Here is a 23,753-nt window from a genome sequence, read left to right as displayed (position 1 = left end):
ATCTAGTCCCACCTGCCAGTACCCGGCCCATATCCCTCCAAACCCTTCCTATTCATATACCCATCCAAATGCCTCTTAAATATTGCAATTGTACCAGCCTCAATCACATCCTCTGGCAGCTCATTCCATACATGTACCACCCTCTATGTGAAAAGGCTGCCCCATAGGTCTCTTTTATATCTTACCCCTCTCACCCTAAACCTATGCCCTCTTCTTCTGGACTTGCCCACCCCAGGAAAAGACTTTGTCTATTTATTTTAGCCATGCCCGTCATGGTTTTATAAACCTCCTATGAGGTCATCCCTCAGCCTCCGACGCTCCAGGGAAAACAGCCCTAGCCTGTTCAACCTCTCCCAATAGCTCAAATTCTCCAACCCTGGCAACATCCTTGTAAATTTTTTCTGTACCCTTTCAAGTTTCACAACATCTTTCTGATAGGAAGGAGACCAGAATTGCACGCAATATTCCAACAGTAGCCGAACCAATGTCCTGTACAGCCACAACTCCTGTACTCCATACTCTGACCAATAAAAGAAAGCGTACCAAACTCCTCCTTCACTATCCTATCTACCTGCGACTCTACTGTCAAGGAGCTGTGAACCTGCACTCCAAGGTCTCTTTGTTCAGCAACACTCCCTAGCACCTTACCATTAAGTATAGAAGTCCTGCTAAAATTTACTTTCCCAAAATGCAGTACCTCACGTTTATCAAAATTGAACTCTATCTGCCACTTCTCAGCAAGATCCCATTGTAATCTGAGATAATCTTCTTCGCTGTCCACTACACCTCCAATTTTGGGGTCATCTGCAAACTTATTAACAATACCTCTTATGCTCACATCCAAATCATTTACATAAATGAGGAAAAGCGGACCTAGCACCGATCCTTGTGGCACTCCATTGGTCATAGGCCTCCAGTCTGAAAAACAACCCTCCACCACAGTGTCTGTCTTCTACCTTTTGAGCCAGTTCTGTATCCAAATGACTAGTTCTCCCTATATTCCATGAGATCTAACCTTGCTAACCAGTCTCCCATGGGGAACCTTGTCGAACGCCTTACTGAAGTCCATATAGATCACGTCCACCGTTCTGCCCTCCTCATCCTCTTTGTTACTTTTTCAAAAAACTCAATCAAGTTTGTGAGATGTGATTTCCCATACAAAGGCCATACTGACTATCTCTAATCAGTCTTTGCCTTTCCAAATACATGTACATCCTTTCCCTTAGGATTCTCTCCAACAACTTGCCCACCACCGATATCAGGCTCACTATTCTATAGTTCCCTGATTTGTCCTTGCCTTTCTTAAACAGTGGCACCACATTAGCTAACCTCCAGTCTTCCGGCACCTCACCTGTGACTATCAATGATACAAATATCTCAGCAAGAGGCCCAGCAATCACTTCCCTAGCATCCCACAGAGTTCTACGGTACACCTGATCAGGTCCTGGGGATTTATCCATTTTTGTGTTTCAAGACATCCAACACTTCCTCCTCTGTAATAGGGATATTTTTCAAGTTGTCACCATCTATTTTCCTACATTCTATATCTTCCATGCCCTTTTCCGCAATAAATACTGATGCAAAATACTTATTTAGTATCTCTCCCATCTCCTGTGGCTCCACACAAAGGCCGCCTTGCTGATCTGTGAGGGACCCTATTCTCTCCCTAGTTACCCTTTTGTCCTTAAGGTATTTGTACAAACCCTTTGGATTCTCCTTAACTCTATTTGCCAAAGCTATCCAATGTCCCCTTTTTGCCCTCCTTATTTCCCTCTTAAGTATACCCCAATGCCTTTCTACTCTTCGAAGGATTTACTCAATCTATCTTGTCTATAACTGGCATATGCTTCCTTCTTTTTCTTAACCAAACCCTCAATTTCTTTAGTCATCCTATACCTACCAGCCTTTCCTTTCACCCTAGCAGGAATATACTTTCTCTGGATTTTCATTATCTCATTTCTGAAGGCTTCCTGTTTTCCAGCCGACCCTTTCCCTGCAATCATCTGCGCACAAGAACTTTCGAAAGTTCTTGCCTAATACTATCAAAATTGGCCTTCCTCCAATTTAGGACTTCAATTTTTAGATGTGGTCTATCCTTTTCCATCAAGAATTTAAAATGAATAGAATTATGGTCGCTGGCCCCAAAGTGCTCCCCTACTGACACCTCAGTCACCTGCCCTGCCTTATTTCCCAAGAGTAGGTCAAGTTTTGCACCTTCTCTAGTAGGTACATCCACATACTGAATCAGAAAATTGTCTTGTACACACTTCAGAAATTCCTCTCCATCTAAACCTTTAACACTATGGCAGTCCCAGTCAATGTTTGGAAAGTTGAAATCCCCTACCATAACTAACCTATTATTCTTACAGATAGCTGAGATCTCCTTACAAGTTTGTTTCGCAATTTCCCTCTGACTATTGGGGGGGGGTTTATAATACAATCCCAATAAAGTGATCATCCCTTTCTTATTTCTCAGTTCCACCCAAGTAACTTCCCTGGATGTATTTCCAGGTGTATCCTCCTTCAGTACCCTTGTAAAGCTCTCCCTTATCTAAAATGCCACTCCCACTTCTCTCTTGCCTCCCTTTCTATCCTTCCTGTAGCATTTGTGTCCTGGAACATTAAGCTGCCAGTCCTGTCTATCCCTGAGCCACGTTTCTGTAATTGCTATGATATCCTCGTCCCATGTTCCCAACCATGTCCTGAATTCATCTGCCTTCCCTGTTAGACCACTTGCATTGAAATAAATGCAGTTTAATTTATCAGTCCTACCTTGTTCGCTGCTTTGTCTCTGCCTGCCCTGACTTGTTTGGTTGGTTGGTTGGTTGGTTGGTTGGTTGACTTGCCTTTGTTCTCAACTGTACCAGTCTCAGATTGAAATCTTTCCTCAGTATCTCTCTGGGTCCCACACCCCACCAACACCACCCCCCTCCCACCTCACTAGTTTAAATCTCCTTTCCAGTACATTTAGTCCCCTTCCAATCCGTCCTTCTTGTGCAGGTCACTTCTACCCCAAAACAGCTTCCAAATATCCAAAAATGTGAATGCTTCTTTCATACACCAGCTCCTCAGCCATGTGTTCATCTGCTGTATCCTCCTATTCCTGTCCTCAGTAGTTTGTAGCACCGGGTGTAATCCAGATATTACTACTCTCGAAGGCCTCCTTTTTAAAATTCCAGCCTAACACTCTGTAATCGCACTTCAGAATCTCAACCTTTTCCCTGCCTATGTTGTTGGTTCAAATGTGTACAATGACCACCTGCTAGCTCCTCCCTCCCTTGAGAACATTCTGCACCCTCTCTGAGACATCCTTGATCCAGGCACGAGGGAAGCAACCCACCATTCTGATTTTTCGCAAAAATGTCTGTATGTACCTCTGACTAGAGAGTCCTCTGATACAATCGATCACTTGGAACCCGACGTATCTCATTACGTTAGAGCCAGTCTCAATACCAGAAACTTGGCTGTTCGTGCTACTTTCCCCTGAGAATCCATCACCCCATACATTTTCCAAAACAGCATACCTGTTTGAAATGGGGATAGCCACAGAAGACTCCTGCACTACCTGATTACCTCTCTTACCTTTCCTGGAGTTTACCCATCTAAGTGACTGTATCTGAGACTTTTCCCCACCCCACCCCCCTTCCTATAACTGCCATCTATCACATCCCCTTGCTCTTGTAAATTCTTATTGCCTCTAACTGTCTCTCCAACCGATCCATTCAGTGTGATAGGATGACAACAGCATTTAATCCTCAGTAACCCATAAACTCCCCCTAAACTCCCACATCCGACAAAAAGAGCATATCACTCTACTGAAGGCCATTTTTGCTTGTTTCAATCTAAAAATCCAGTAAATAGCACTGTCTTATTCCTCTACAAAACACTGCTCCAGGTTAAATTAATACTTATGGCTTATAGGGTAAAAAATGAGGTCTGCAGATGCTGGAGATCACAGTTGAACATGTGTTGCTGGTTAAAGCACAGCAGGTCAGGCAGCATCCAAGGAATAGGAAATTCAACGTTTCAGGCATAAGCCCTTCATCAGGAATCGCTTATGGCTTATATTTAAGTTTAATCAAGAGACATAGCTCAATAAAACATATAATGAAGAAAGAGCGCACTCTACTCACTACTGCAGATTTATTTTAAGGCCATGCTTAAAACATCTACTTATCTGTTTCTGTGCTGTGACCTCTCACAACAGGTTCCTCCAAGATCAGTTGTGAATTTCACTCTTTTTTTTTAATTTTCCCAGACGCACGCCGATGTACAGCGATGTATGAGTTCAACAGCAAAGTCAGTAACTGCTAACTCTGTCAGTTAGCAATGTGGGTTTCTTTCTCTGTCCTGCACTGACCTCACACAAACCCATAAAAGTAGGCACAACATGCCCAGAAACACTAGCTGCAATAGCAGACATCTCAGATGACTACCGGACTACTGACTCCTTGGCATCATGGTAGCCTAAAAATGTACCAACGTATTGAAACAGCCACTGATGAACCTAAAGTTCCCTATACCAACAACCAGCATAGAGTCATAGAGATGTACAGCATGGAAACGGACCCTTCGGTCAAGTCATTTACAAAATACCATTTAAAGACTGTAACAAGCACTACATCGAACAGATAGGCAGAAAACTAGCCACCAGGATACATGAACACCTACTAGCCACTGAAAGACATGACCCAGTATCATTAGTATCCTTACATATAGACGAAGAGGACACAACGTCAATGGGGACGACACATCCATCCTAGCACAGGCTAAACAGAGGCCCGCACTAGAGGCCTGGTGTTCAAACTGGAACTCCATCAATAAACATGTTGATTTGGACCCCATTTACCAACCCCTGAGGAAAAAGAACTGGAAATAATATCTCCCTCTTTAAGAACCAAGACACACACATAGAAAGTGGGACAAAACAGCAGCACTTCACTGGAGGCTCACTGATGATGTTACCGCGCATGGTGACAAAACATCTGAAAACAAACCTGCAAGCCTAGTGAGCAAACTTACAACTTGAACCTCAGCCAGAGCTACAAATTTTCTCAAAAGTCGCAAACACTTCTGTGAAGCCTCTTTAATCCTTCTAACCACTCACATTTAAGCCAATTATTCTCAAGCAGTTGGATTTTAAGCAATTGAATCTTTAGCAGAATATTTACTTTGTTCTGAACTTTTCGCAACTGATATTTCTCTTTGGGCACCATTTCAACCAATTATTCGACTTGTTTTTCTGTACAACTGTCCTAGAAGACCACCATTAGCCATCAGGTAACTGATGCCATGAGTATGAATTTTTTGCTTTTGAACAATCCTTGAATGCATTGTCACTCTCTTCTTATCAAAGCATGGGCTTACCTTGCAGTTCATGGAGATGGTACATTGAGTGACCGATCAATGTAGATTAGCACTCTTCCTCTGTTTAGCTTTCCTAATATTTGCACACATCCATTTGAAAATCTTTCTTGCATAATTTTTTGATCAGCTTTCCTAGTTACACATCAAGAGCTATTGTAATGCTGTACAGAAAAACCTTGATTATCTGAACGAGATGGGCAGGCACAATTTCGTTTGGATAATTAATTATTCGGTTAATTGATTCAATGCCTTTCCTCTGGGGCTTGGAGTTTCCTATTAAGTCTGCTTCCTGTTCTGAAGAGGAGACAGCAGCACAGCGCATCTGAGCCCCCACCCTGCCAAATGCCCCCCTCAAACTCCGCCCCCCTGCCCACCCCCCAAACCCTGTCCAACATGCCCTACCCCCGGCCCCCCACCCCCAAACTCTGTCCAACACACTCATCATCTGTCCCCACACTCACCCCCCCCCAACACCGCCCACCGTCTGCCTCCACACTCCCCTCCTGCACGCTCTCGTGCCCTCTCCGGGGCAGCTCGACTGGACTCAACAACAAGACTACTGCTGCTGCTACTGCTTTTTAGGCGGTGAGTCTCCAAATAGCATGCACGCACGCAAGCACATGCGCGCACAACTTTTTACTGCAACGTTTTGACAAGTTCCACCTCTGCCCGTACAGGACAATGTTGGAGAGATCATCTGTGTAGAACTCCAGGGAACATGTGGGAAGAGGGAGAGGGGGTGGGAGGTCAGTCATTTAGAGATGGTGCCTGAGCTCCCATCAGTCCAGGATTATTCTTAGCTGCACTTTTAATCACTGTAAACAAAAGACGCAATGGTGTTGGACACACGTCTTTGATATAATGATTCTGTCGGAACCTCGAGATCTCCTTCAGATAATCCAATTTTTGAATAATTGGTATTCGGATAATCGAGATTCCTCTTTAGTTACTTTTAATCAATCTTTTCAGAGATGTTACTATACATTGATAGAGCAGGTGGGATTGAAATTTGAGCATCCTGGTCCCAAGATAAGGTGCCACCACTGTGCCAAGAGCCCTACTAAAATACTGTACACTTAATTGATATTGAGATCTTGTCATTAAAAGAAGAGGAAGAAGACTAAAATGCCTTTCACCTCTCTTCCATTATGGTTGAAAAGTAGTGAGTCCAGATTGAAATTGGTAATCACCAGGATTTCTAGCTTTTGTTTGAATCAGCAAGCAGGTTGATTCTTCGTGTATACAGGTGTACCCCGTTCTCTGAAAATAGAGTGTTCCTATGAAATTGTTCGTAAGCCGAAATGGCGTAAAGCGAAGAAGCACTTACCATTCGTTTATATGGGAAAAAGTTTTGACCCTTCCCAAAAAATGTTTTGATCTCACCTCAAAAACCAATCAAACCACTCATGAACACCTTTAAATTCCACTTTTGCAACAGTTTCTCACCCATCATCCAGTGCTTTCTGTTTCAGCTTATTAAAAAGTCTGACTTATTTCTCCTTCAGTATAAGATAACAGAACATCACACTTTGTACACCTCTCAATCCAATCAAGCAATAGACTTTCCATTTTATTAATTATTGGATGCCGACTAAAAGAGACGACTTGCTACTAGCAGAACCAATAGTAACTTTGGCAGCTTTCAAGATTCTTTCTCTCTGCATGTAAATAGTATGAATGGTGGACCAAGTAAGTTTTATGCACACACAATGTCTTTATTTTGTTGACCATGATGGAAATGCTTAGTTACATTCAGTTTTACTCGAAGCTTAACAGGTTTCCAAGTCCTCTTAGGCTTTTCTGATACATTAGGATACACCTTGTTAATAGATGCACAAAATAAATCGAGATAAAGCACAGATGCTCACAGACACAGTTCAGAGCTATGGCGGCTTGATGCTGAGTCTAGGTCCCGGATAAGACGCTTGTCAGTGCCACTCTTACTGTGTACACTTTCTCGTAAAAGCAAAAATCCTCTTTTGGCTAATGAAAACAGGTACTATAGTACATCTTTCTTAAAAGTGAATTGGCGCTAAGCAAATGTTCAAAAAGCGGGGGATACCTGTACCTCAATTGGATACCTGTGATATTAGCATAAGTCAGTTTTCTAGTTCAAACATTTTTAATGTATATTAGATTGACCAGTACTGTCAGATCATATTGCTACATGGTGGATATCCTGCTTTGCATGTGAATTAGGCCATGGCCTATTACTTAGTCTGAAATGTTGTTCTTCAAATGACATGGCTTTACTTCCTCCTTCGGGAGTTAGTTTTAGTTTGTTTCGTAATTCAGTTCAACTATCTTGTTTACAAGTATTCTGCAGTGTTTGCAGCTTGCTTCTAGGTGGATCCGGAAATAAAGTTTATACTGTTTTTTTTCTTTTTATTTTTTGATGTGTACTAAAATAATCTTGACACATACTGGTTAACGCCTGCATTACTCAGTTCTTCCCTCTGGGCCAATCCAAACAAATCAAACTTGGCAATTTGTTTATCCCATCTGTGCTTAATATTTCCTTTTAGGTACACAAAATTGCAGGAACACATATAGTATACATTGAAATGCCAGATTAATCAGCCATTTGTACTAAATAACTTGTAGTTATGGTATAAGTTTTGATTATTATGGTACTGTGACCACCAGCACATGTTGAGTACCAGTAACAATGTCTTATATAGTGTAATTAGACATGATTACAAATTTTTGTTTTGGAAAAGTTAGGAGGGAATTGAATGAGGTTCCTTTTTTATGCGTAGGTTTGTGCCTCACTTTTGCCATTGCATAAAAATAGAAAACATTTAGAATTGTAATCATCCAGTATATGTTGTTGATAATGATAGGAATATCTACCTTTTATCTGATGAACAGCACTGCATTTGTCATATTGAGTCCATGTAACAATCCAGGTTACTTTTTATCAAAAGGGCAATCTTAGTGAGCTGCCTTAGGATCCCAAGCAATAAAATCATATACAGGTAAATATTTTCTGAATTTTGGGTTATAATCATATGCTGTGGAGCTAGAAGATTGACTTGTTCTAATATGTTAAAAAATAAATAAAAACAAAGCTACCTCCACCACAAAAAAAAACAAATTTGTTCAAATAGCACACACATTAACCTCTAAGTTCACATTAAGAAGTGATACTTACTCCAAAGCATGCAACGCGTGACTAAATTATTGATGATGGTGCAGTTGATGTGTTTTATGTGGACTTCAACAAGGCCTTTGACAAGGTTCCACATGGAACACTGGTCTAAAAGGTAATGGAATCCAAGGCAAATTGGAAAGCTGGATCTAAAATTGGCTTGCATAACACAAAGCAAAGAGTGATGGTGGAGGGTTGTTTTTATGACTTAGAAGCCTCTGACCAGCGGTGTACCACAGGGATTAGTGCTGGGACTCTTGCTACTTTGTTTTGCACATTTAACAACTTGGATATAAATTTGGAAGGTATAATTGGTGAGCTTACAGACATGAAATTGGTGGTAGTGTTGATAATGAGGAGGATGATCTCAGGCTACAATCCATGTTGATCAGCTGGTAAATTGGGCAGAGCAATGGAAGTTTACACGGAAATTTACTTTTGATAAATGTGAGGGGATGCATTTTGGGAGGTTTGGTAAGGCAAGGATTTGCACAATGAATGGTTAGTCTCTAGGGTGTGTTAAGGACATCAATCAGTAGTTTTGTTTGTTGAATCTAATATTGGTAAAATATATAGTTGGCCATGTTGATAACTGGGAGAAACATTTAAATTTATATTGTGACCAGTGGAGGGACTCTTGTGACACATCGATAGTATCCCTGTCTCTGAGCCAGAAAGCCTGGGTTCACGTCCCACCTGCTCCAGGATTCAGAACAAACCGAGCAGGTTAATGTTTTTTTAAAAAAAATTGTGACCAGTAGAATGGTTGGTTCAAAGAGACATCATACTCCTGCAATTTTCTTAAGATCTATTTAAGATGATTTGAGATACTCCCAAAATATTCCTCTTAAAAGACAAATGAAACAGATTGCCCATCATTACTCATCCACATTCTCCTTTACTGTGGTGTTTTCTGATGCTTCTTAAGGTAGCCTTGAAGTCTCTACTGGATATTAAAAGTATTGTAGCATGTCTTTCTACAGTATTGTGCTGTTGACAGATTCTGTTTTAGTGTAGATCATTTTATGATCCAAAGTTTGCTTGAAATTTAATGGTACATGCTGTCATTATTGCACAAAAAAATGGGCAAGTTGAGGCATTTTTAAGAGTGATAGCATGAGTTGTTAATCTTCAGAACAACTTACACTGCTCCACCATTGCCTTTCTCAAACAGAAACGGGCACTTAGCTGTTATTTTAAGAAATTGTGTATTCATACATTAATTATGGCTAAGTTCATAGCAGAACGTTATAATTGTTAAGCGCATAAGTGCCTTTTTTAAAGACTTGGTTATTGTTAGTGTCAATAAACCTTTCGTAAACTAGAAGAGAAGAACTTAAACATGTAATAAATTCCTTTTTTAATCTTCCATCTCTCTTGAGCACTCTCTCCCATCATTAGTTCTTATCATTTCTTTCTGTAAGATATTGGCTCCAATTTGCTTTCTTCTGTGTCTCCAGTTTATTTCTCAATCCTTAAATTGCATTGGATAAGGAGATACTGTTTGTCCAGTTGCAGTGACAATGTTGTTACCAACATGCACTTGATAAAGTATGGCACAAGAATCTTTTAAGCCAAAAGTTGATGGAAAAATCATGCAGTGATATGCCTCATAAAGATGTCCCACTCCCCACAATCTGGTCCATGTTGCTAAATAATGAAATGTGGTGGTTCCCCAAATGGTGTACCATGGCTTTTGCAAGGTTTGTAGTTGAAACAGTGATCTGTGGGGGAAATTGCTTCATTGGTATTTTAGCAGCTAATCTGCTTTTTAGAAGTATGCATATTGGAGTCCAATATACAAGTTAGTGCCAGATGCACAATTGTTTTTGACAGCACAGGGAGTTCATTCAAGGTAGTTCCCTTCTGTTGTGCAGTGTAGGTAATGACTGACCATATGATATGGTCTCCTTGGGAGATGAAGACAATTTGTTTGGTACTGGTTTCCATAGAGTTTGGGTGTAACTACATAACTTTTAAGATACATAGTTTGAAAACAAAATTATCTTCATAATATAATCCAGCTCTATTACAGCAAGAAGAAAATATAGTGAAATTCATAGTTTCTCTCAATTTGTCCATGGATTAACACACAATCTGTACTTGTTCCTCCCTGCTTAATTTGCCAGATATCCCCTGAAAAACATTAAAAACATTTAGATTATTTCTAAAGCCTCATGGTATGTCTGCTTTATTAGAAAATATAATTCCACCATATATTCCTTTCAGGAATGGTATTGTTCCTTTGATTTGTATACTTTGCTTTGTGACTTCATTAACTTAAATACTGAGTAACATTTCATTTCTTCTGACCGTTCAGAAATTCATTTTATCATGTTTATCTCAGGAATCATTATATTGAGTCAGAGAATCATAATATACTGTACTTTAGCTGTAACCGTCCAAAGCATTTGTATCTTATACTTTTTAACTTTTGTTTTTAAATGCAGCTTCATCATGGCCACAGAAGTTAGCTCAAACACTGCAGCAGGAAATCCCCAACAGCAGCAGTCAAGTTCTGAGCAACAAGAGCCTCCCAACTTTGACAAAACAGAGAAACTGCCAAAGGAGAATCAGCAGCTCACAGAAGTAGTGGACAAGCAAACAGCAGCAGTACCAGTCAACGGTGGTCCAGCCCACAAAGAGGAGGCAGAGAAGGAGCAGTCCTCAAGCAGCAAAGGATTGTCTCGCTTCTTACCTGGCTGGCTCAAGAGACCCAAATCTCAGATTTCAGAAGAAGAGTGTGGAAAGGAAACTGGATTAACTTCTGTGGAGGACAATGCTATACAACTACAACAACAACTGGATTCTGTAGAGCAAAAAGAAGAAAGAGGACAAGGGGCCCCTATTGCTGATCAGGAGTTGGATGATAATATTGAAGAAGAAGCAACTTTAGATTTACATTCCCTGAGTAGTGTTGAAACACAGGTAACAGGTGTTTCTGTCATTTATTCCATTCTTAGGTGGATAACCATTACGTGGTGGGAAACTTTTATTTATTGCTTTAAATTTGTTGATTTACAATTAGCATCTAATACATAGATACTTAGATTAGATTACTTACAATGTGGAAACAGGCCCTTCGGCCCAATAAGTCCACACCGACCTGCCGAAGTACAAACCACCCAGACCCATTCATTTACATTTTACCCTTTCACCTAACACTACGGGCAATTTAGCATAGCCAATTCACCTAATCTGCTCATGTTTGGACTGTGGGAGGAAACCGGAGCACCCGGAGGAAACCCACGCACACACGGGGAGAATGTGCAAACTCCACACAGTCCATCGCCTGAGGTGGGAATTGAACCCGGGAATCTGGCGCTGTGAGGCAGCAGTGCTAACCATTTTGCCACTGTGCCGCCCATAAAAGCGGTTCTATGTCCCAAGGGAAGCTCTACAATAGCAATATACAGAGCTTGGATGAAACATACATTATTGTGAAAGGTGTTCTTAGATACAAAGATTCCTGTCCTCTCTTTTAATTTATAGGTTTTTGACTGAAGCACTGATTTTGAAATAAAAACCAATGCTCCCAAAGTTATCCAAATTCATAATAGTTATCAAAATTACTAAGAACTTAAAATGTAATTGTTAATAACAAAATAAATCTGCTAAATTATTATTCCTGACAGCCATTCTCCCTATTTACAATTTAACTGTTTTGCTTTTTCTTCCTAACTTATTGATCTACAATGCAAGAATACAATAAGAACTCCTACCATCCATTTCACAAAATTTGTTTTCAAGTCTTATGTTGATTCCGTAGTTGTCAGAAAATTGTACGCATATGCAATACATTCAGTCATAGTATTGAATCCTAACAATTGTCAATTAAATAAATACATTCATGTAGTCAGAAGGATTAATGAAAAGGTCACAATCCATTTTGCTTTGAATTAGTGGTTTTCTTTCTCATTTCAAGAACAAAAACAGCAACTTTCGGATAGAAAACATTTTTCTGACCAACCATTTCTCAGAATCTGTTTGTTGTTTTTGCATCACCAAACGTTATGTTGTTGGTGAGTTAGAGTTTCTCTGTATATGATGTTTGGAAAACAGTCACCTTTTAAAAAATGTCCATGATTAGACTTCCATTTAACTTGATTAAAGCTCTAGTGTCTGTCCTATTTTGTACAAGTCGATCTGCGATCACGTGTTTCGTTAATGCAAATTCGCTACAACATGATTGAAGAATTGGGGACACTGTTTCTAAAAGGCGATCTTTTAAAGTGTGTATTGGTTATTATGCAATACTGGCCCCATTAGTTTAAATCGTGCTCCTTTTATGTGATTTTCTTATAACATGGGGTTGCACGAGAATGGAAGTACTGCATTATACCAGAACTGAATGCAGTTTATTTTTCTTGTCTACGTTATCACTGCAGAAATTTGGAAAGAACTATTTTTAGTAGTGTTGCCGCATTGGTGGACAAATCTTAAATCAGAATACAATTGGTTGTTGATTGCTGTTTGAAATGTTTTTACATGAATGGAAACATAATATTCTGAACTTTATTCACAGCCAGCAAGGCTCCACTGTATGAGACCATCTATGTGAAGAGTCTTGATGTTTGCAATCTAATTTTCAACTATCTTTCACCAGAGGCTTGCACTTTATTAAGTGTTTAATCCATTTGATTAAAAGATGTTAGTGTAATTAAATTATAGTACTACTGAAATTTAAATTAAAAGTTAGCAAAGACCAGTTTGCTTTCAGGTGATCCCAGCTCTTTCTCTCAGATGACTTCATATAAATTGGTAATATTAATAATTACCTTTTCATTGAACAGCTGAGGAATTGGCAAGTGAATTTTTGACAGAATAATTCCGTTCAAAAATATTCAGACTTATAAATTGTTGATATGCAAATGTTTGATTTTTAAAAATTTCAGTCATAATCTGTAGGCAATGCTTTGTTGCCTATTCCTAATTTCCCTTGAGGAGATGGTAATGAAACTGCTTTTGCTGTAACAAAAATACACTTCTGATTTGGAAATCTACTGAATAAAGGATTTAACTTTGTTTAACATTATGTCTTTTAACAGTTATGTTGAAACAAAAAGATGGACATTTGGTTATGTGTGTGATGTCAGTCAGTTCTAAACTGTCTAAAATTCATTTACTTTTATCAGGATAAGGACATTTCATATTTTATATGTAGAATGCCACACATTAAAAATCAGATCATTAGATTATAATTTCAGTTTATTTTTTAAAAAAACTGACACCGATCCATACTCCTCATTGTTCTGTATAAGTCACACAAAGCAATTTGATTCAGTGCAATGCAGTGAAGTTGAAACATTCAGGGTAGGGTACATCCTTTCTGAATACTTTCATTGCTGTTACAAACTTAGTGATACCATTTTTCTGCCAACATTTACTCCTGTAATTCTACATGCTATCAGCATTTTTCAAACAACTTTTGAAGTTAGTTGGCCCCTGTAGGATGAAATGCAATTTTTTTTCTCTCTAACTTAGTTGCCACTGAACTTATGAACTATACTTGTATATTCAAGTATGATGCTTTGAGCACAAGTTTTGAAAATATATCTTTGCTGTTTAAATTATGTGCTTGATTTTGACTTGTAGCCAGCACAAGAAGAGAAAGAAGATCTTCTTCTCGAGAAGGATTCATTGATTAAGGATGAAGTAAAACTAGAAACTCCTGAAGAGAAATTTGGTCAAAGTACAGAGCCACAAACCAGCGAAGCTTTGAAACCACTTCCAAAGATTACCAAAAAATCCAAAACCATGCGTTGCAAGGTGACTCTATTGGATGAAACTGAATTTCAGTGTGATGTTGAGGTAATAATTTTGCACTTTTTCCAGCATTGAATATTTTCTCTGTAAGCTTTTAACTATTGATTAAAATTTTGGGAGTTAGCTTGGAGGAAATTCATTACAAACCCACAAAAGTTTTAACCAAACTTCACATGCCCAATAGTTAACAAGTCTCTATGAAAAATAACAAGCAATAGTATTTTACTTCACAAATATATATAACATTGTGAGACAAATGTTGTTTGTGTTTTCCCGCCTCCTGTTTGGTCCTCATGCACCATATACCAACTGAGAGGATGGGAAGGGAACCTGCCTCCAGGTATTTGTCTTTTGCACCATTTAACCAGCTACTAGGTGTGCAAGGACGCTCTGGGGTAATCTTTCTAACTTTCTTCTTCATACCTGCACAAAAGCTTCTGAATCTTTCGTTGTTGCTACTAATTGGTAATCTTAACAGTTAGTAACTAATATGGGTGAGGTTGCAAGTTCACCTCTGTATGATGCAGTGCTTTGGCAGTTCTGTTCTAGAACACCAGCCTGCTTTATCGGAATATTCACCTAAATTATTTCTATTGAAAGGCACAAAAAACCTACAATCTTGTGAAATGCCGCTATGGTTCCAAACAAATGTTTGGGAATGGACGAACTTAAAGCCAGAGGAATTTCAAGCTTGGCTTCTAAACAGGAAGGGGTTACTGAATTTGTCATGACTGCATTTAGCTTTGTGATCCTTGGAAATAATGGGCTATGGTAGAATTAAGCAGTTTAGTAATTTGTTTGTAAAAATTCATTTTTCAATATTACGTACTTGGTGTTTTACACGAGATGCAGATGCGTGTCTTTAAGATAACCAGAATTAATTTGATTTGTATCCAGGATGGAATAGTGTGGTTTAAGTTATTATTGGATTGCTGTATTATATTGTTCATAACAATATTACACTTCTGAAACTAAATTACCTTTTTAGTTTCCTGTGGTTGCAAGACCCCAGAGCTGAACTGCCCACAAAGTGCAAAGTAAATGCTTGAAGTGATCCTGGCATGGCCTAACATTGGATCCTGTCAAACTGTTGTTAGTCAGGAGGTGCATTGATTCTGCCAGTTGATGGGAGCCAGTGTTTAAATGTACTAGCTTAATGCCGATGCAAATAAATGTTCAAGTCATCAAAATACACTTCATAGTTATAGTGATGAGATACTTTCATTTGCAGATGTGTTTTTGTGAGAATGTGATCACTACTAGTGCTGTCGCTAGGCTTGTTCAGAAAACTTCTTTAACAAATTTTTAAAAATTGTTATAGTATCTCTAAAGGCTCCACCTATCTGGATTTTACTCCTTAACTCAAAATTCCATTAAGCATTTGATAGCACAAAGTCTGTAAAACACTGAACAAAACAATCCTAGTGGCAACATTCATAATTATACTGTAGCAATGCATGTGCAGTACTTAGTGATGTGGCTCTTGTGAGTTTTAATATTGAGAATTAAAAAAATTTAATAAGTCAATACATAAAGTACAACAAACTGACAATTTTAGGGAATAATATTCACTATTTCTTATTGCAGAGACATTCCAAGGGACATGAACTCTTTACCAAAGTGTGCCAACATCTTAACCTTCTGGAGAAGGACTATTTTGGTCTGGCCATTTGGGATTCCACAAATCAGAGAGTAAGCACATTTACTTTGTTTACAAACATGAGGGAAATTGGTCACACCATTTTTTTCCTGTAAGGCAGTCTTCTAATGTCTTGTGATATAACAACTGCATTTAAAATCTTATTGTTTCACTACCTTTACGCTTAAACATTCAGAATTAAAATAATTGCTCATCTTCTTTAACATTATTAATTTTGAGTTGTAGCAATGTAGAAAATACCACGGGATACTGGGTTTGTGTGAAATATGTGTTGTGAGACTGCCTCATTCTTGGCTAAATTGATGCTACAGCTGTAAGGCAAGAGGTATGTTGAAAATATGAAAAGGAACTATTTCTTGAAAGCAGCTATGTCTTGTGCTTCATACGATTACAAAAGAACAAGCTCAGCTAACTATCCTAATCCAGGAAAGAAAGAGATGGAAATTAAAAGTAAGGTCTGAGAACAATACAACTACGTTTTTTTAAAAGTTAAAAATCACACAACACCAGGCTATAGTCCAACAGATTTAATTGGAAGCGCTAGCTTTCGGAGTGCCGCTGCTTCATCAGGCTAGTGCTTCCAATTAAACCTGTTGGACTATAACCTGGTGTTGTGATTTTTAACTTTGTGCACCCCAGTTCAACACCAACATCTCCAAATCATTTTTTTAAAAGAAGTTGTAACCCTTACCTTCTGGTTCAAGAAGTCATCTGTCCCCTCAGAAAGGTTCGTTTAGATAGGCACGAGGACCTTGAAGGAGTTGTCAACAAACAAACATGCTTTGATGTATAGATTACAGCACAGAAGGAAGCCATTAGGTCTGTTGTGCTTGCACTGACTCTTGAAAGGATTATCCAATTAACCCACTTGCCTACTGTTTCCTCATTGTTTAGCAAATCTTTTCTCCTCCCTTTTTTTGAAATCCCCTTCCTTATACCTTTCAGGCAATGTATGCCAAATCAGAGCAACTCACTGCATAATAACAATAGTTAAACTCTCATGGTTTGAGCACATATTCTAAATCTCCCATTAACTTTCTCTGCTTTAACTGTTCTACTGCCATACCTAGGCAGCATTCTAGTAAATCTTTTTTGTATCACCTCTAACCTCTGACTCCTTCCTCTACTCTGGTGTCCAGTTAAATACTCCAACTGTGTTCTAAACTGTAATTTATAAATGTTTAGAACAATAACCCTGCATATTCTGTGGACTTACTTTGTAATCTGTTATTAGTTGTTTGCAGAAATATTTTTTACTAATTCCCTTTTAGAGTGAAAGTATTCCTGAAAAGCCAATAAAATTTAAAGTATATCTCAAGAACTTAATTAAAAGGAAGATAACAGACTTACAGCTTCAGAGAAGAACAAGTAAAAGACTAATAAAAGTTTTATAATCCTGTATTATGAAATAAACTTTTAACTTGATTCATTTATCACAAAGTAGTCATCCGAGTAAATCATGCCACTTTGTATGCCTCGCTGACGAGACTACATTTCAAATGATATGTGTTGTTTTGGCCACTATACCTTCAAACAGATGTATAGTGAGAAATTAGCACAATTATAGACCCTGTTGTTGGTGGAAAGACCTGCAGAGTGAAATACGAGAAAACAATGTGATCTGGATCTTTAAACATTAGTGAGCATATAGATATAAACAAATTGTTCCATTTGATATGGACACAAATATAACCCAAGTTTGAAATTGACCAAGTTCATATGAAGCAGTATTAAGATTATAAGGATACAATGCACAGGTTAAAATAAAACCTAAATTAAAATCCAGCTCCTTGTTTGGAGGGGTTAAGTAATTTGATTTGGAAATAAAATCATGTTAAATGAAGATGGTTATTGATTTGAGAGGATACAATACTCATCTAGGCATGATGGTTCCAGTGCTGATGGGACAGGCTTTGAGTGATGTTGACAGAGCCAGTGCGAAAAAAAAAGCTAAATGAATAGTTTGGAGATTTATTTATTTTTAGAGGGTAAATCATTTATGCAGAACTCTCCTTGAGAATAAAAAAGTAGAGTATGCTTTATGAAGCAATAGATTATTTACCCTCAGTGGAAGAAGGGGGCTTATTAGTCCGAGTTGTCCTCATTTCATGGTTCATTATGCTGGATATTTAGAATTTTTAGAGGAAAATGCTGCATTTGTTTACACTTTAAAACACTGTTTGCTGAGGTTCCATGTTAACGAATTGAATATATATTCAATAGGTATTTGTTTTGTCAGTTGGGAAACTGAATGGAAAAGTAGGCACCTTTTGCAGGTCTGACATTGTCAGTAGTTTGAGATTCATGAGGCACTACTGGATTTGAAAATGTGTTGCTGGTTAAAGCACAGCAGGTTAGGCAGCATCCAAGGAACAGGAAATTCGACGTTTCGGGCCAGAGCCCTTCATTCCTGATGAAGGGCTCTGGCCCGAAACGTCGAATTTCCTGTTCCTTGGATGCTGCCTAACCTGCTGTGCTTTAACCAGCAACACATTTTCAGCTCTGATCTCCAGCATCTGCAGACCTCACTTTTTACTCGCACTACTGGATTTGTCAGATGAGAAACAGATTGAGAATATACTTTAGACAGTGTTGAATAAAGGGCCATAAAAAGACCAACTACCTGATGTCAAGTGTAATTATCATTTTCTTTTGTTTCTGCATCAATTTTCTGTCCTTGCAGGGCTACAGCTTCACACACTGCAGATCCTGTACTCATCAACAAATTGTTCATTGCTGATTTTTACAGCAAGCTTTGGCGGACTATTTTTCTGGGGACCTATAACAGCTGAGCCAACATACATATGCATGTGCATTTGCAGCAGGGGTCACTGAATGTTTATTGTGTATGAATAGCAGACGCAGGCTGTGCGTAGTTGTCATCTGATCCTAAGATTTTTATTTTTGTTTTAAACAGCAATTATTATGTTAGTTTTAGCAGTAGTCTTCAAATGTAAAGTTAAATCTTGCATTTCATTTCTCCTAAAACTGAACTGGTATTTACTAAATTTTAGATTTAAAGAAGTCTTTTTCAAGCTTGTCTTTCTTCGTTTTCTCAAACTATGCTTTTAGAATTTGTATTTGGAAACAAATGCCTTGCGTAGAAGTATTTTAGCAGTGCATCAGTATTTTCACTCTGCAGTTTTTGAACATTCTAATAGTATCCTGTATTAATGGTTTTCATATATTTGCACATGGTGCAAGTTACAGACCAAAATGGGCAGATTATAGAACATAGAGCAATACAGCGCAGACCAGGCCCTTCAGCCCTCGATGTTATGCTGACCTGTGAACTAATCTAAGCCCATCCCCCTACACTATACCATTGTCATCCATATGCTTATCCAAGGACGACTTAAATGCCCCTAATGTGGCTGAGTTAATTACATTGGCAGGCAGGGCATTCCACGCCCATGCCACACTGAGTAACGAACCTGTCTCTGACATCTATCTTAAATCGATCACCCCTCAATTTGCAGCTGTGCCCTCCCCGTACAAGCCAACGTCATCACCCTAGGAAAAAGACTCACTCTATCACCCTATCTAATCCTCTGATCGTCTTGTATGTCTCTATTAAATCCCCTGTTAGCCTTCTTCTCTTTAAGGAGAGCAGGCCCAAGTCCCACAGCCTTTCCTCATTAGACCTTCCCTCCAGATCAGGCTACATCCTGGTAAATCTCCTCTGCATCTTTTCCAATGCTTTCACATCCTTCCTGTAATGGGGTGACCAGAACTGTACACCATTTTCCAAGTGAGGCCACACTAGAGTTTTGCACAGTTGCAGCATGATATCACTGCTCCGGAACTCAATCCCTCTACCAGTAAAACCTAACACACCATATGCTTTCTTAATAGCATTATCAACCTGAGTGTAACTTTCAGGGATCTATGTAAATGGATTCCAAGATCCACACTACCAAGAGTCTTTGCATTGACTCCGTATTCTTGCCAAAGTGAATTACCTCAAATTTATCTGCGTTGAACTCCATTTGCCATTTCTCAGCCCAATTCTGCAGTTTATCCAAGTTCCCTGCAACATTCTTCCACACTGTCTACCAGTGCACTGACTTTAGTGTTATCTGAAAACTTACTAACCCGTCCACCTATGCCTATGTCCAAGTCATTTATAAAAATGACAAACAACAGTGGTCCCAAAATAGATCCTTGTGGCACACCACAATTAAGCAGACTCCAAGCTGAATATTTTCCATCAACCACCATTGCCTTCTTTCAGAAATCCAGTGTCTAACCCAAACTGCTAAATCATCTTCAGTCCTATGCCTCCTCATTTTCTCCAAAAGCCTACTATCTGGAACTTTATCAAAGGATTTACTGAAGTCCATGTACACCACATCAACTGCCCTACCCTCATCCACATGCTTGGTCACCTTCTCAAAAAATTCAATGAGGTTTGTGAGACACGACCTGCCCTTGATGAAACCATGTTGACTACCTCCAATCAAATTGTTGCTTGCTAGATTATTATAAATCCAATCTCTTATAATCCTTTCCAAAACTTTTCCTACAACTGACTTAAGGCGACTGACTGTGTGGAGTTTGCACATTCTCCCCGTGTCTGCGTGGGTTTCCTCCGGGTGCTCCGGTTTCCTCCCACAGTCCAAAGATGTGTAGGTCAGGTGAATTGGCCTGACTAAGCTAACCATAACCGAATTATGGTCACTCTCTTCAATGTGCTCACCTACCACTAAATCAACACCTGGCCTGGTTCATTACCAAGTGCCAGATCCAGTGTGGTCTCCCCTCTTGCCGGCCCTTCAACAGACTGTGTGTCAAGAAACCCTCCTGCACACATTGGACAAAACTCATCCATCCGACATACTAGAGTTATAGCATTTCCGGTCAGTGTTGGTGAAGTTAAAGTCCCCCATAATCACAACACTGTTCCTTTCACTCCTACCCAGAATCGATTTGCCAATCCTCTCCTCCACATCCCTGGAACTTTGCGGAGGCCAATAAAACAAAACTCTCAGCAGTGTGATCTCTCCTGTTTCTAATCTCAGCCCATATTACCCCAGTAGGCGAGTCCTCGTCAAAAGTTTTTTCGGCCATCGTTATACTGTCCTTGACTAACAAAGCCACACCTCCCCCTCTTACCACTTTCCCTGATCTTAATGAAAGATCTAAACACTGGAACCTGCAACATCCATTCCTGATCCTGCTCTATCAATGTCTCCGGAAATGGACACAACATTGAAGTCCCTGGTACCTATCCATGCTGCAAGTTCACTTACCTTATTCTGGATACACCTGGCGTTGGAGTAGACACATTTCAAACCAGCTTGCTGTCTGCTAACACACTCCTGTGACCGTGAAATCCTGTGCACGTCCTCCCTACTCACATCCTTTTGTGCACTGGAACTACACCTCAGGTTTCCATTATTGCTTTAAATGCTTTTGCACTCTCCAGACAATACAATGACTGAATATGGGACACAGATTCGTGTTTGGAAGTTATACATTTGCATTCAACTTCTTTCTTGCTGTAAGAAGAAATATTCACTTAACGGATTGCACAGAATTTATGTATCCAGTCAACCTTTTGCATATTGTGTAGATTATAAATCGCTTGAAATATATAAACAAATGTGACTTTGCATTAGTTAAGTTAATAGTATTGAGAAGGGTTTAGTGTCGTTCAAAAGATTTTAATTGAACAGATCTCAAATTTGTTCATCCACCCTAAGTAGCAGGACCCATTAGTTGAAAGCGATTTCACTGAAAAGCTGAAACCATGCTGTGTGTAGCCTTAATGTTGTACGTTTTTCCCACAGTATCAAAACACTAAGTTTAAAAATAACGAGAGCCCTTCAAAAGGGATTCACTTTAGGAACAGCAGATTTTAAGGTTGAGTTTAATCTTTGGTTTATCAGATGGGTAAGGGTAAAAGAGCTATCAATTACTAAACACTTCACATAGTTTCTAGCATTAGACAGCAGAATGTGATCTGAATAGTTGAGTGCATCCATAATCTTTATATGTCATAAGTAGAATGTTTCTGTTGTGTTTCCTGATTTAACTTGTTTCTATATTAATTAATTTCCTCTATTGAATAAAGTTAGGGCAAAAAAATCACTTCCTTGATTAAAGTGAGAGGCCATATGGTTCCTCAAAAGCAAGTGCAACTTATAGGATATTGATCTAACTGTTATCCATATCATAAAGCATTCATATAATTTAATAGCAGAAAGATAAAAGATTCCACTCTGAAAGTAAACAATTTCTATTTATTCAGCACCTTCAATATTATTAAACATCCTAAGGCACCTCAGGAGTATGATCAAACAAAACCTGGCATTGTGACTCGTAATGTGATAATTGACCAAGCTTTTGGTGATTAGATCTAAGCTTCAAAAAAATCATACCTTTTAAAGTACATAAGGAAGATAGAGAGGTGTAAGGAAAGAATTGTAGAGCTTAGAGCCAGGACATTTGAATGTGTGGCCATCATTGAGCAATTATAATTGTGGAAAATCAAGAGGCATTAGAGGAGTACAAATATCTCAGGAGGATCTTGTAGAGATGTGGAAGGATTTGAAAAGAGGATGAAAATTTTGAAGTCAAGTCATTGCTTGACCAGGAACCATTATAGGTCAACAAAAACAGGTGACTGGGGAATAGTACTTGCTCCAAATTAAGATTGCCATGTTCCTGATAGGAAGTGTGTGCTGGAAGTCATGTCCTACTATTCTGTGTCACATTGCACATGTGAAATATGACCATTTTAATCACTAGGATAGTTGATCTGTCTGATTTGTGACTACTATTCAAGTTTTTAAAAAAAAATTACATTTTGTCTCATAAATGAATAAGCAAGCAAAACATTTATTATAAAAAAACTTATACTCTAAGATGTCGCAAGGACAGCTGATTAATTATTAAGAAGCAAAGTTAAATGATACGCCTGGTTAAATTCAAAGACATAAATATATTAAATATATATACCCACACACATTTATTCACAAATTAGAATGGAAAAGACAGACCAGCCAAATGGTTTTTAGGAGTAACGTGGATGGGAAGTTTTGCCTAAAATAAACAACTTAAATGAATACAAAAAGTGACACAATGGCTAGGTGGTTCCTGCTGCCTCACAGTGCCAGGAACCCGGGATCTATTCCAAAAAGGGTGACTCCATGTGGGTTAGTTGATTTGGCTATGCTAGATTGCCCCATGGTGTCCCAAGGACGTGCAGGCTGGGTGGATTAACCATTATAAATGTGTTATTATGGGAATAGGGTAGTGGACTGGGTCTGAGTGGAATGCTGTTCAGAGGGTCAGTGCAGACTCCATGGCCTCTTTCCACACTCTAAGGATTCTGTGATTGAAAGTCCAAAGCACAAGAGGAAATTAGATGACCTTGCTTTTGGCAATTAAATCATGTTGTCAACTACAGCAGACTTTAATTTAATGACTAGTCACTTGGACTTGGACCTTGTTTGAGTTGCCAGTTTTTGTCTTTTAGAGACTTTCAGGTGATATCTTTTTCACACTCAGGAGAAGGTTATCTGGTTTATTTGCAGGCTTTTGGATGTTCAGGTCCATCTCCTCTCAGCTCATTCCATGAAAAACTGGTAGTTAAAATGAATCCTAAAACTGTGTCTGTAGTTTTTTTTACAACTCAAAGGCACTTGGTGCAAGCTAGTGTCTCAGAAGTATCAAATCCAGCTTCTTTCGAAAGTTACATGCTCTTGCGTAACCAATGAGTAAACATCTCACAACTCCACTTTTTGTTTTGGGTTAGAAAAGAAAAACTAATAATTTTCTAATTTATATTTCACATTACATTTG

The 23,753-nt window shown here is 38.8% G+C and overlaps 1 protein-coding gene across 9 annotated transcripts in view; it reads left to right on the top strand.

The window, feature by feature from the left end:
- epb41a (erythrocyte membrane protein band 4.1a) overlaps positions 1-23,753 on the top strand; it is a 159,426-nt gene that overhangs the window by 46,537 nt on the left and 89,136 nt on the right. For all 9 annotated transcript variants that reach the window (XM_060847138.1, XM_060847135.1, XM_060847137.1 and 6 more), the window contains exons 2-4: positions 10,969-11,446; positions 14,114-14,329; positions 15,872-15,976. In XM_060847138.1, the coding sequence (XP_060703121.1) occupies positions 10,976-11,446; positions 14,114-14,329; positions 15,872-15,976 (792 nt within the window). In that variant the 5' untranslated portion in view covers positions 10,969-10,975. The remainder of the gene's footprint in view (positions 1-10,968; positions 11,447-14,113; positions 14,330-15,871; positions 15,977-23,753) is intronic.

Source organism: Hemiscyllium ocellatum, chromosome 30, assembly GCF_020745735.1.
Source record: "Hemiscyllium ocellatum isolate sHemOce1 chromosome 30, sHemOce1.pat.X.cur, whole genome shotgun sequence".
NCBI lineage: Eukaryota > Metazoa > Chordata > Chondrichthyes > Orectolobiformes > Hemiscylliidae > Hemiscyllium > Hemiscyllium ocellatum.
The sequence above is the reverse complement of the archived record's forward strand: the minus strand, read 5'-3'. Positions and strand labels throughout refer to the sequence as shown.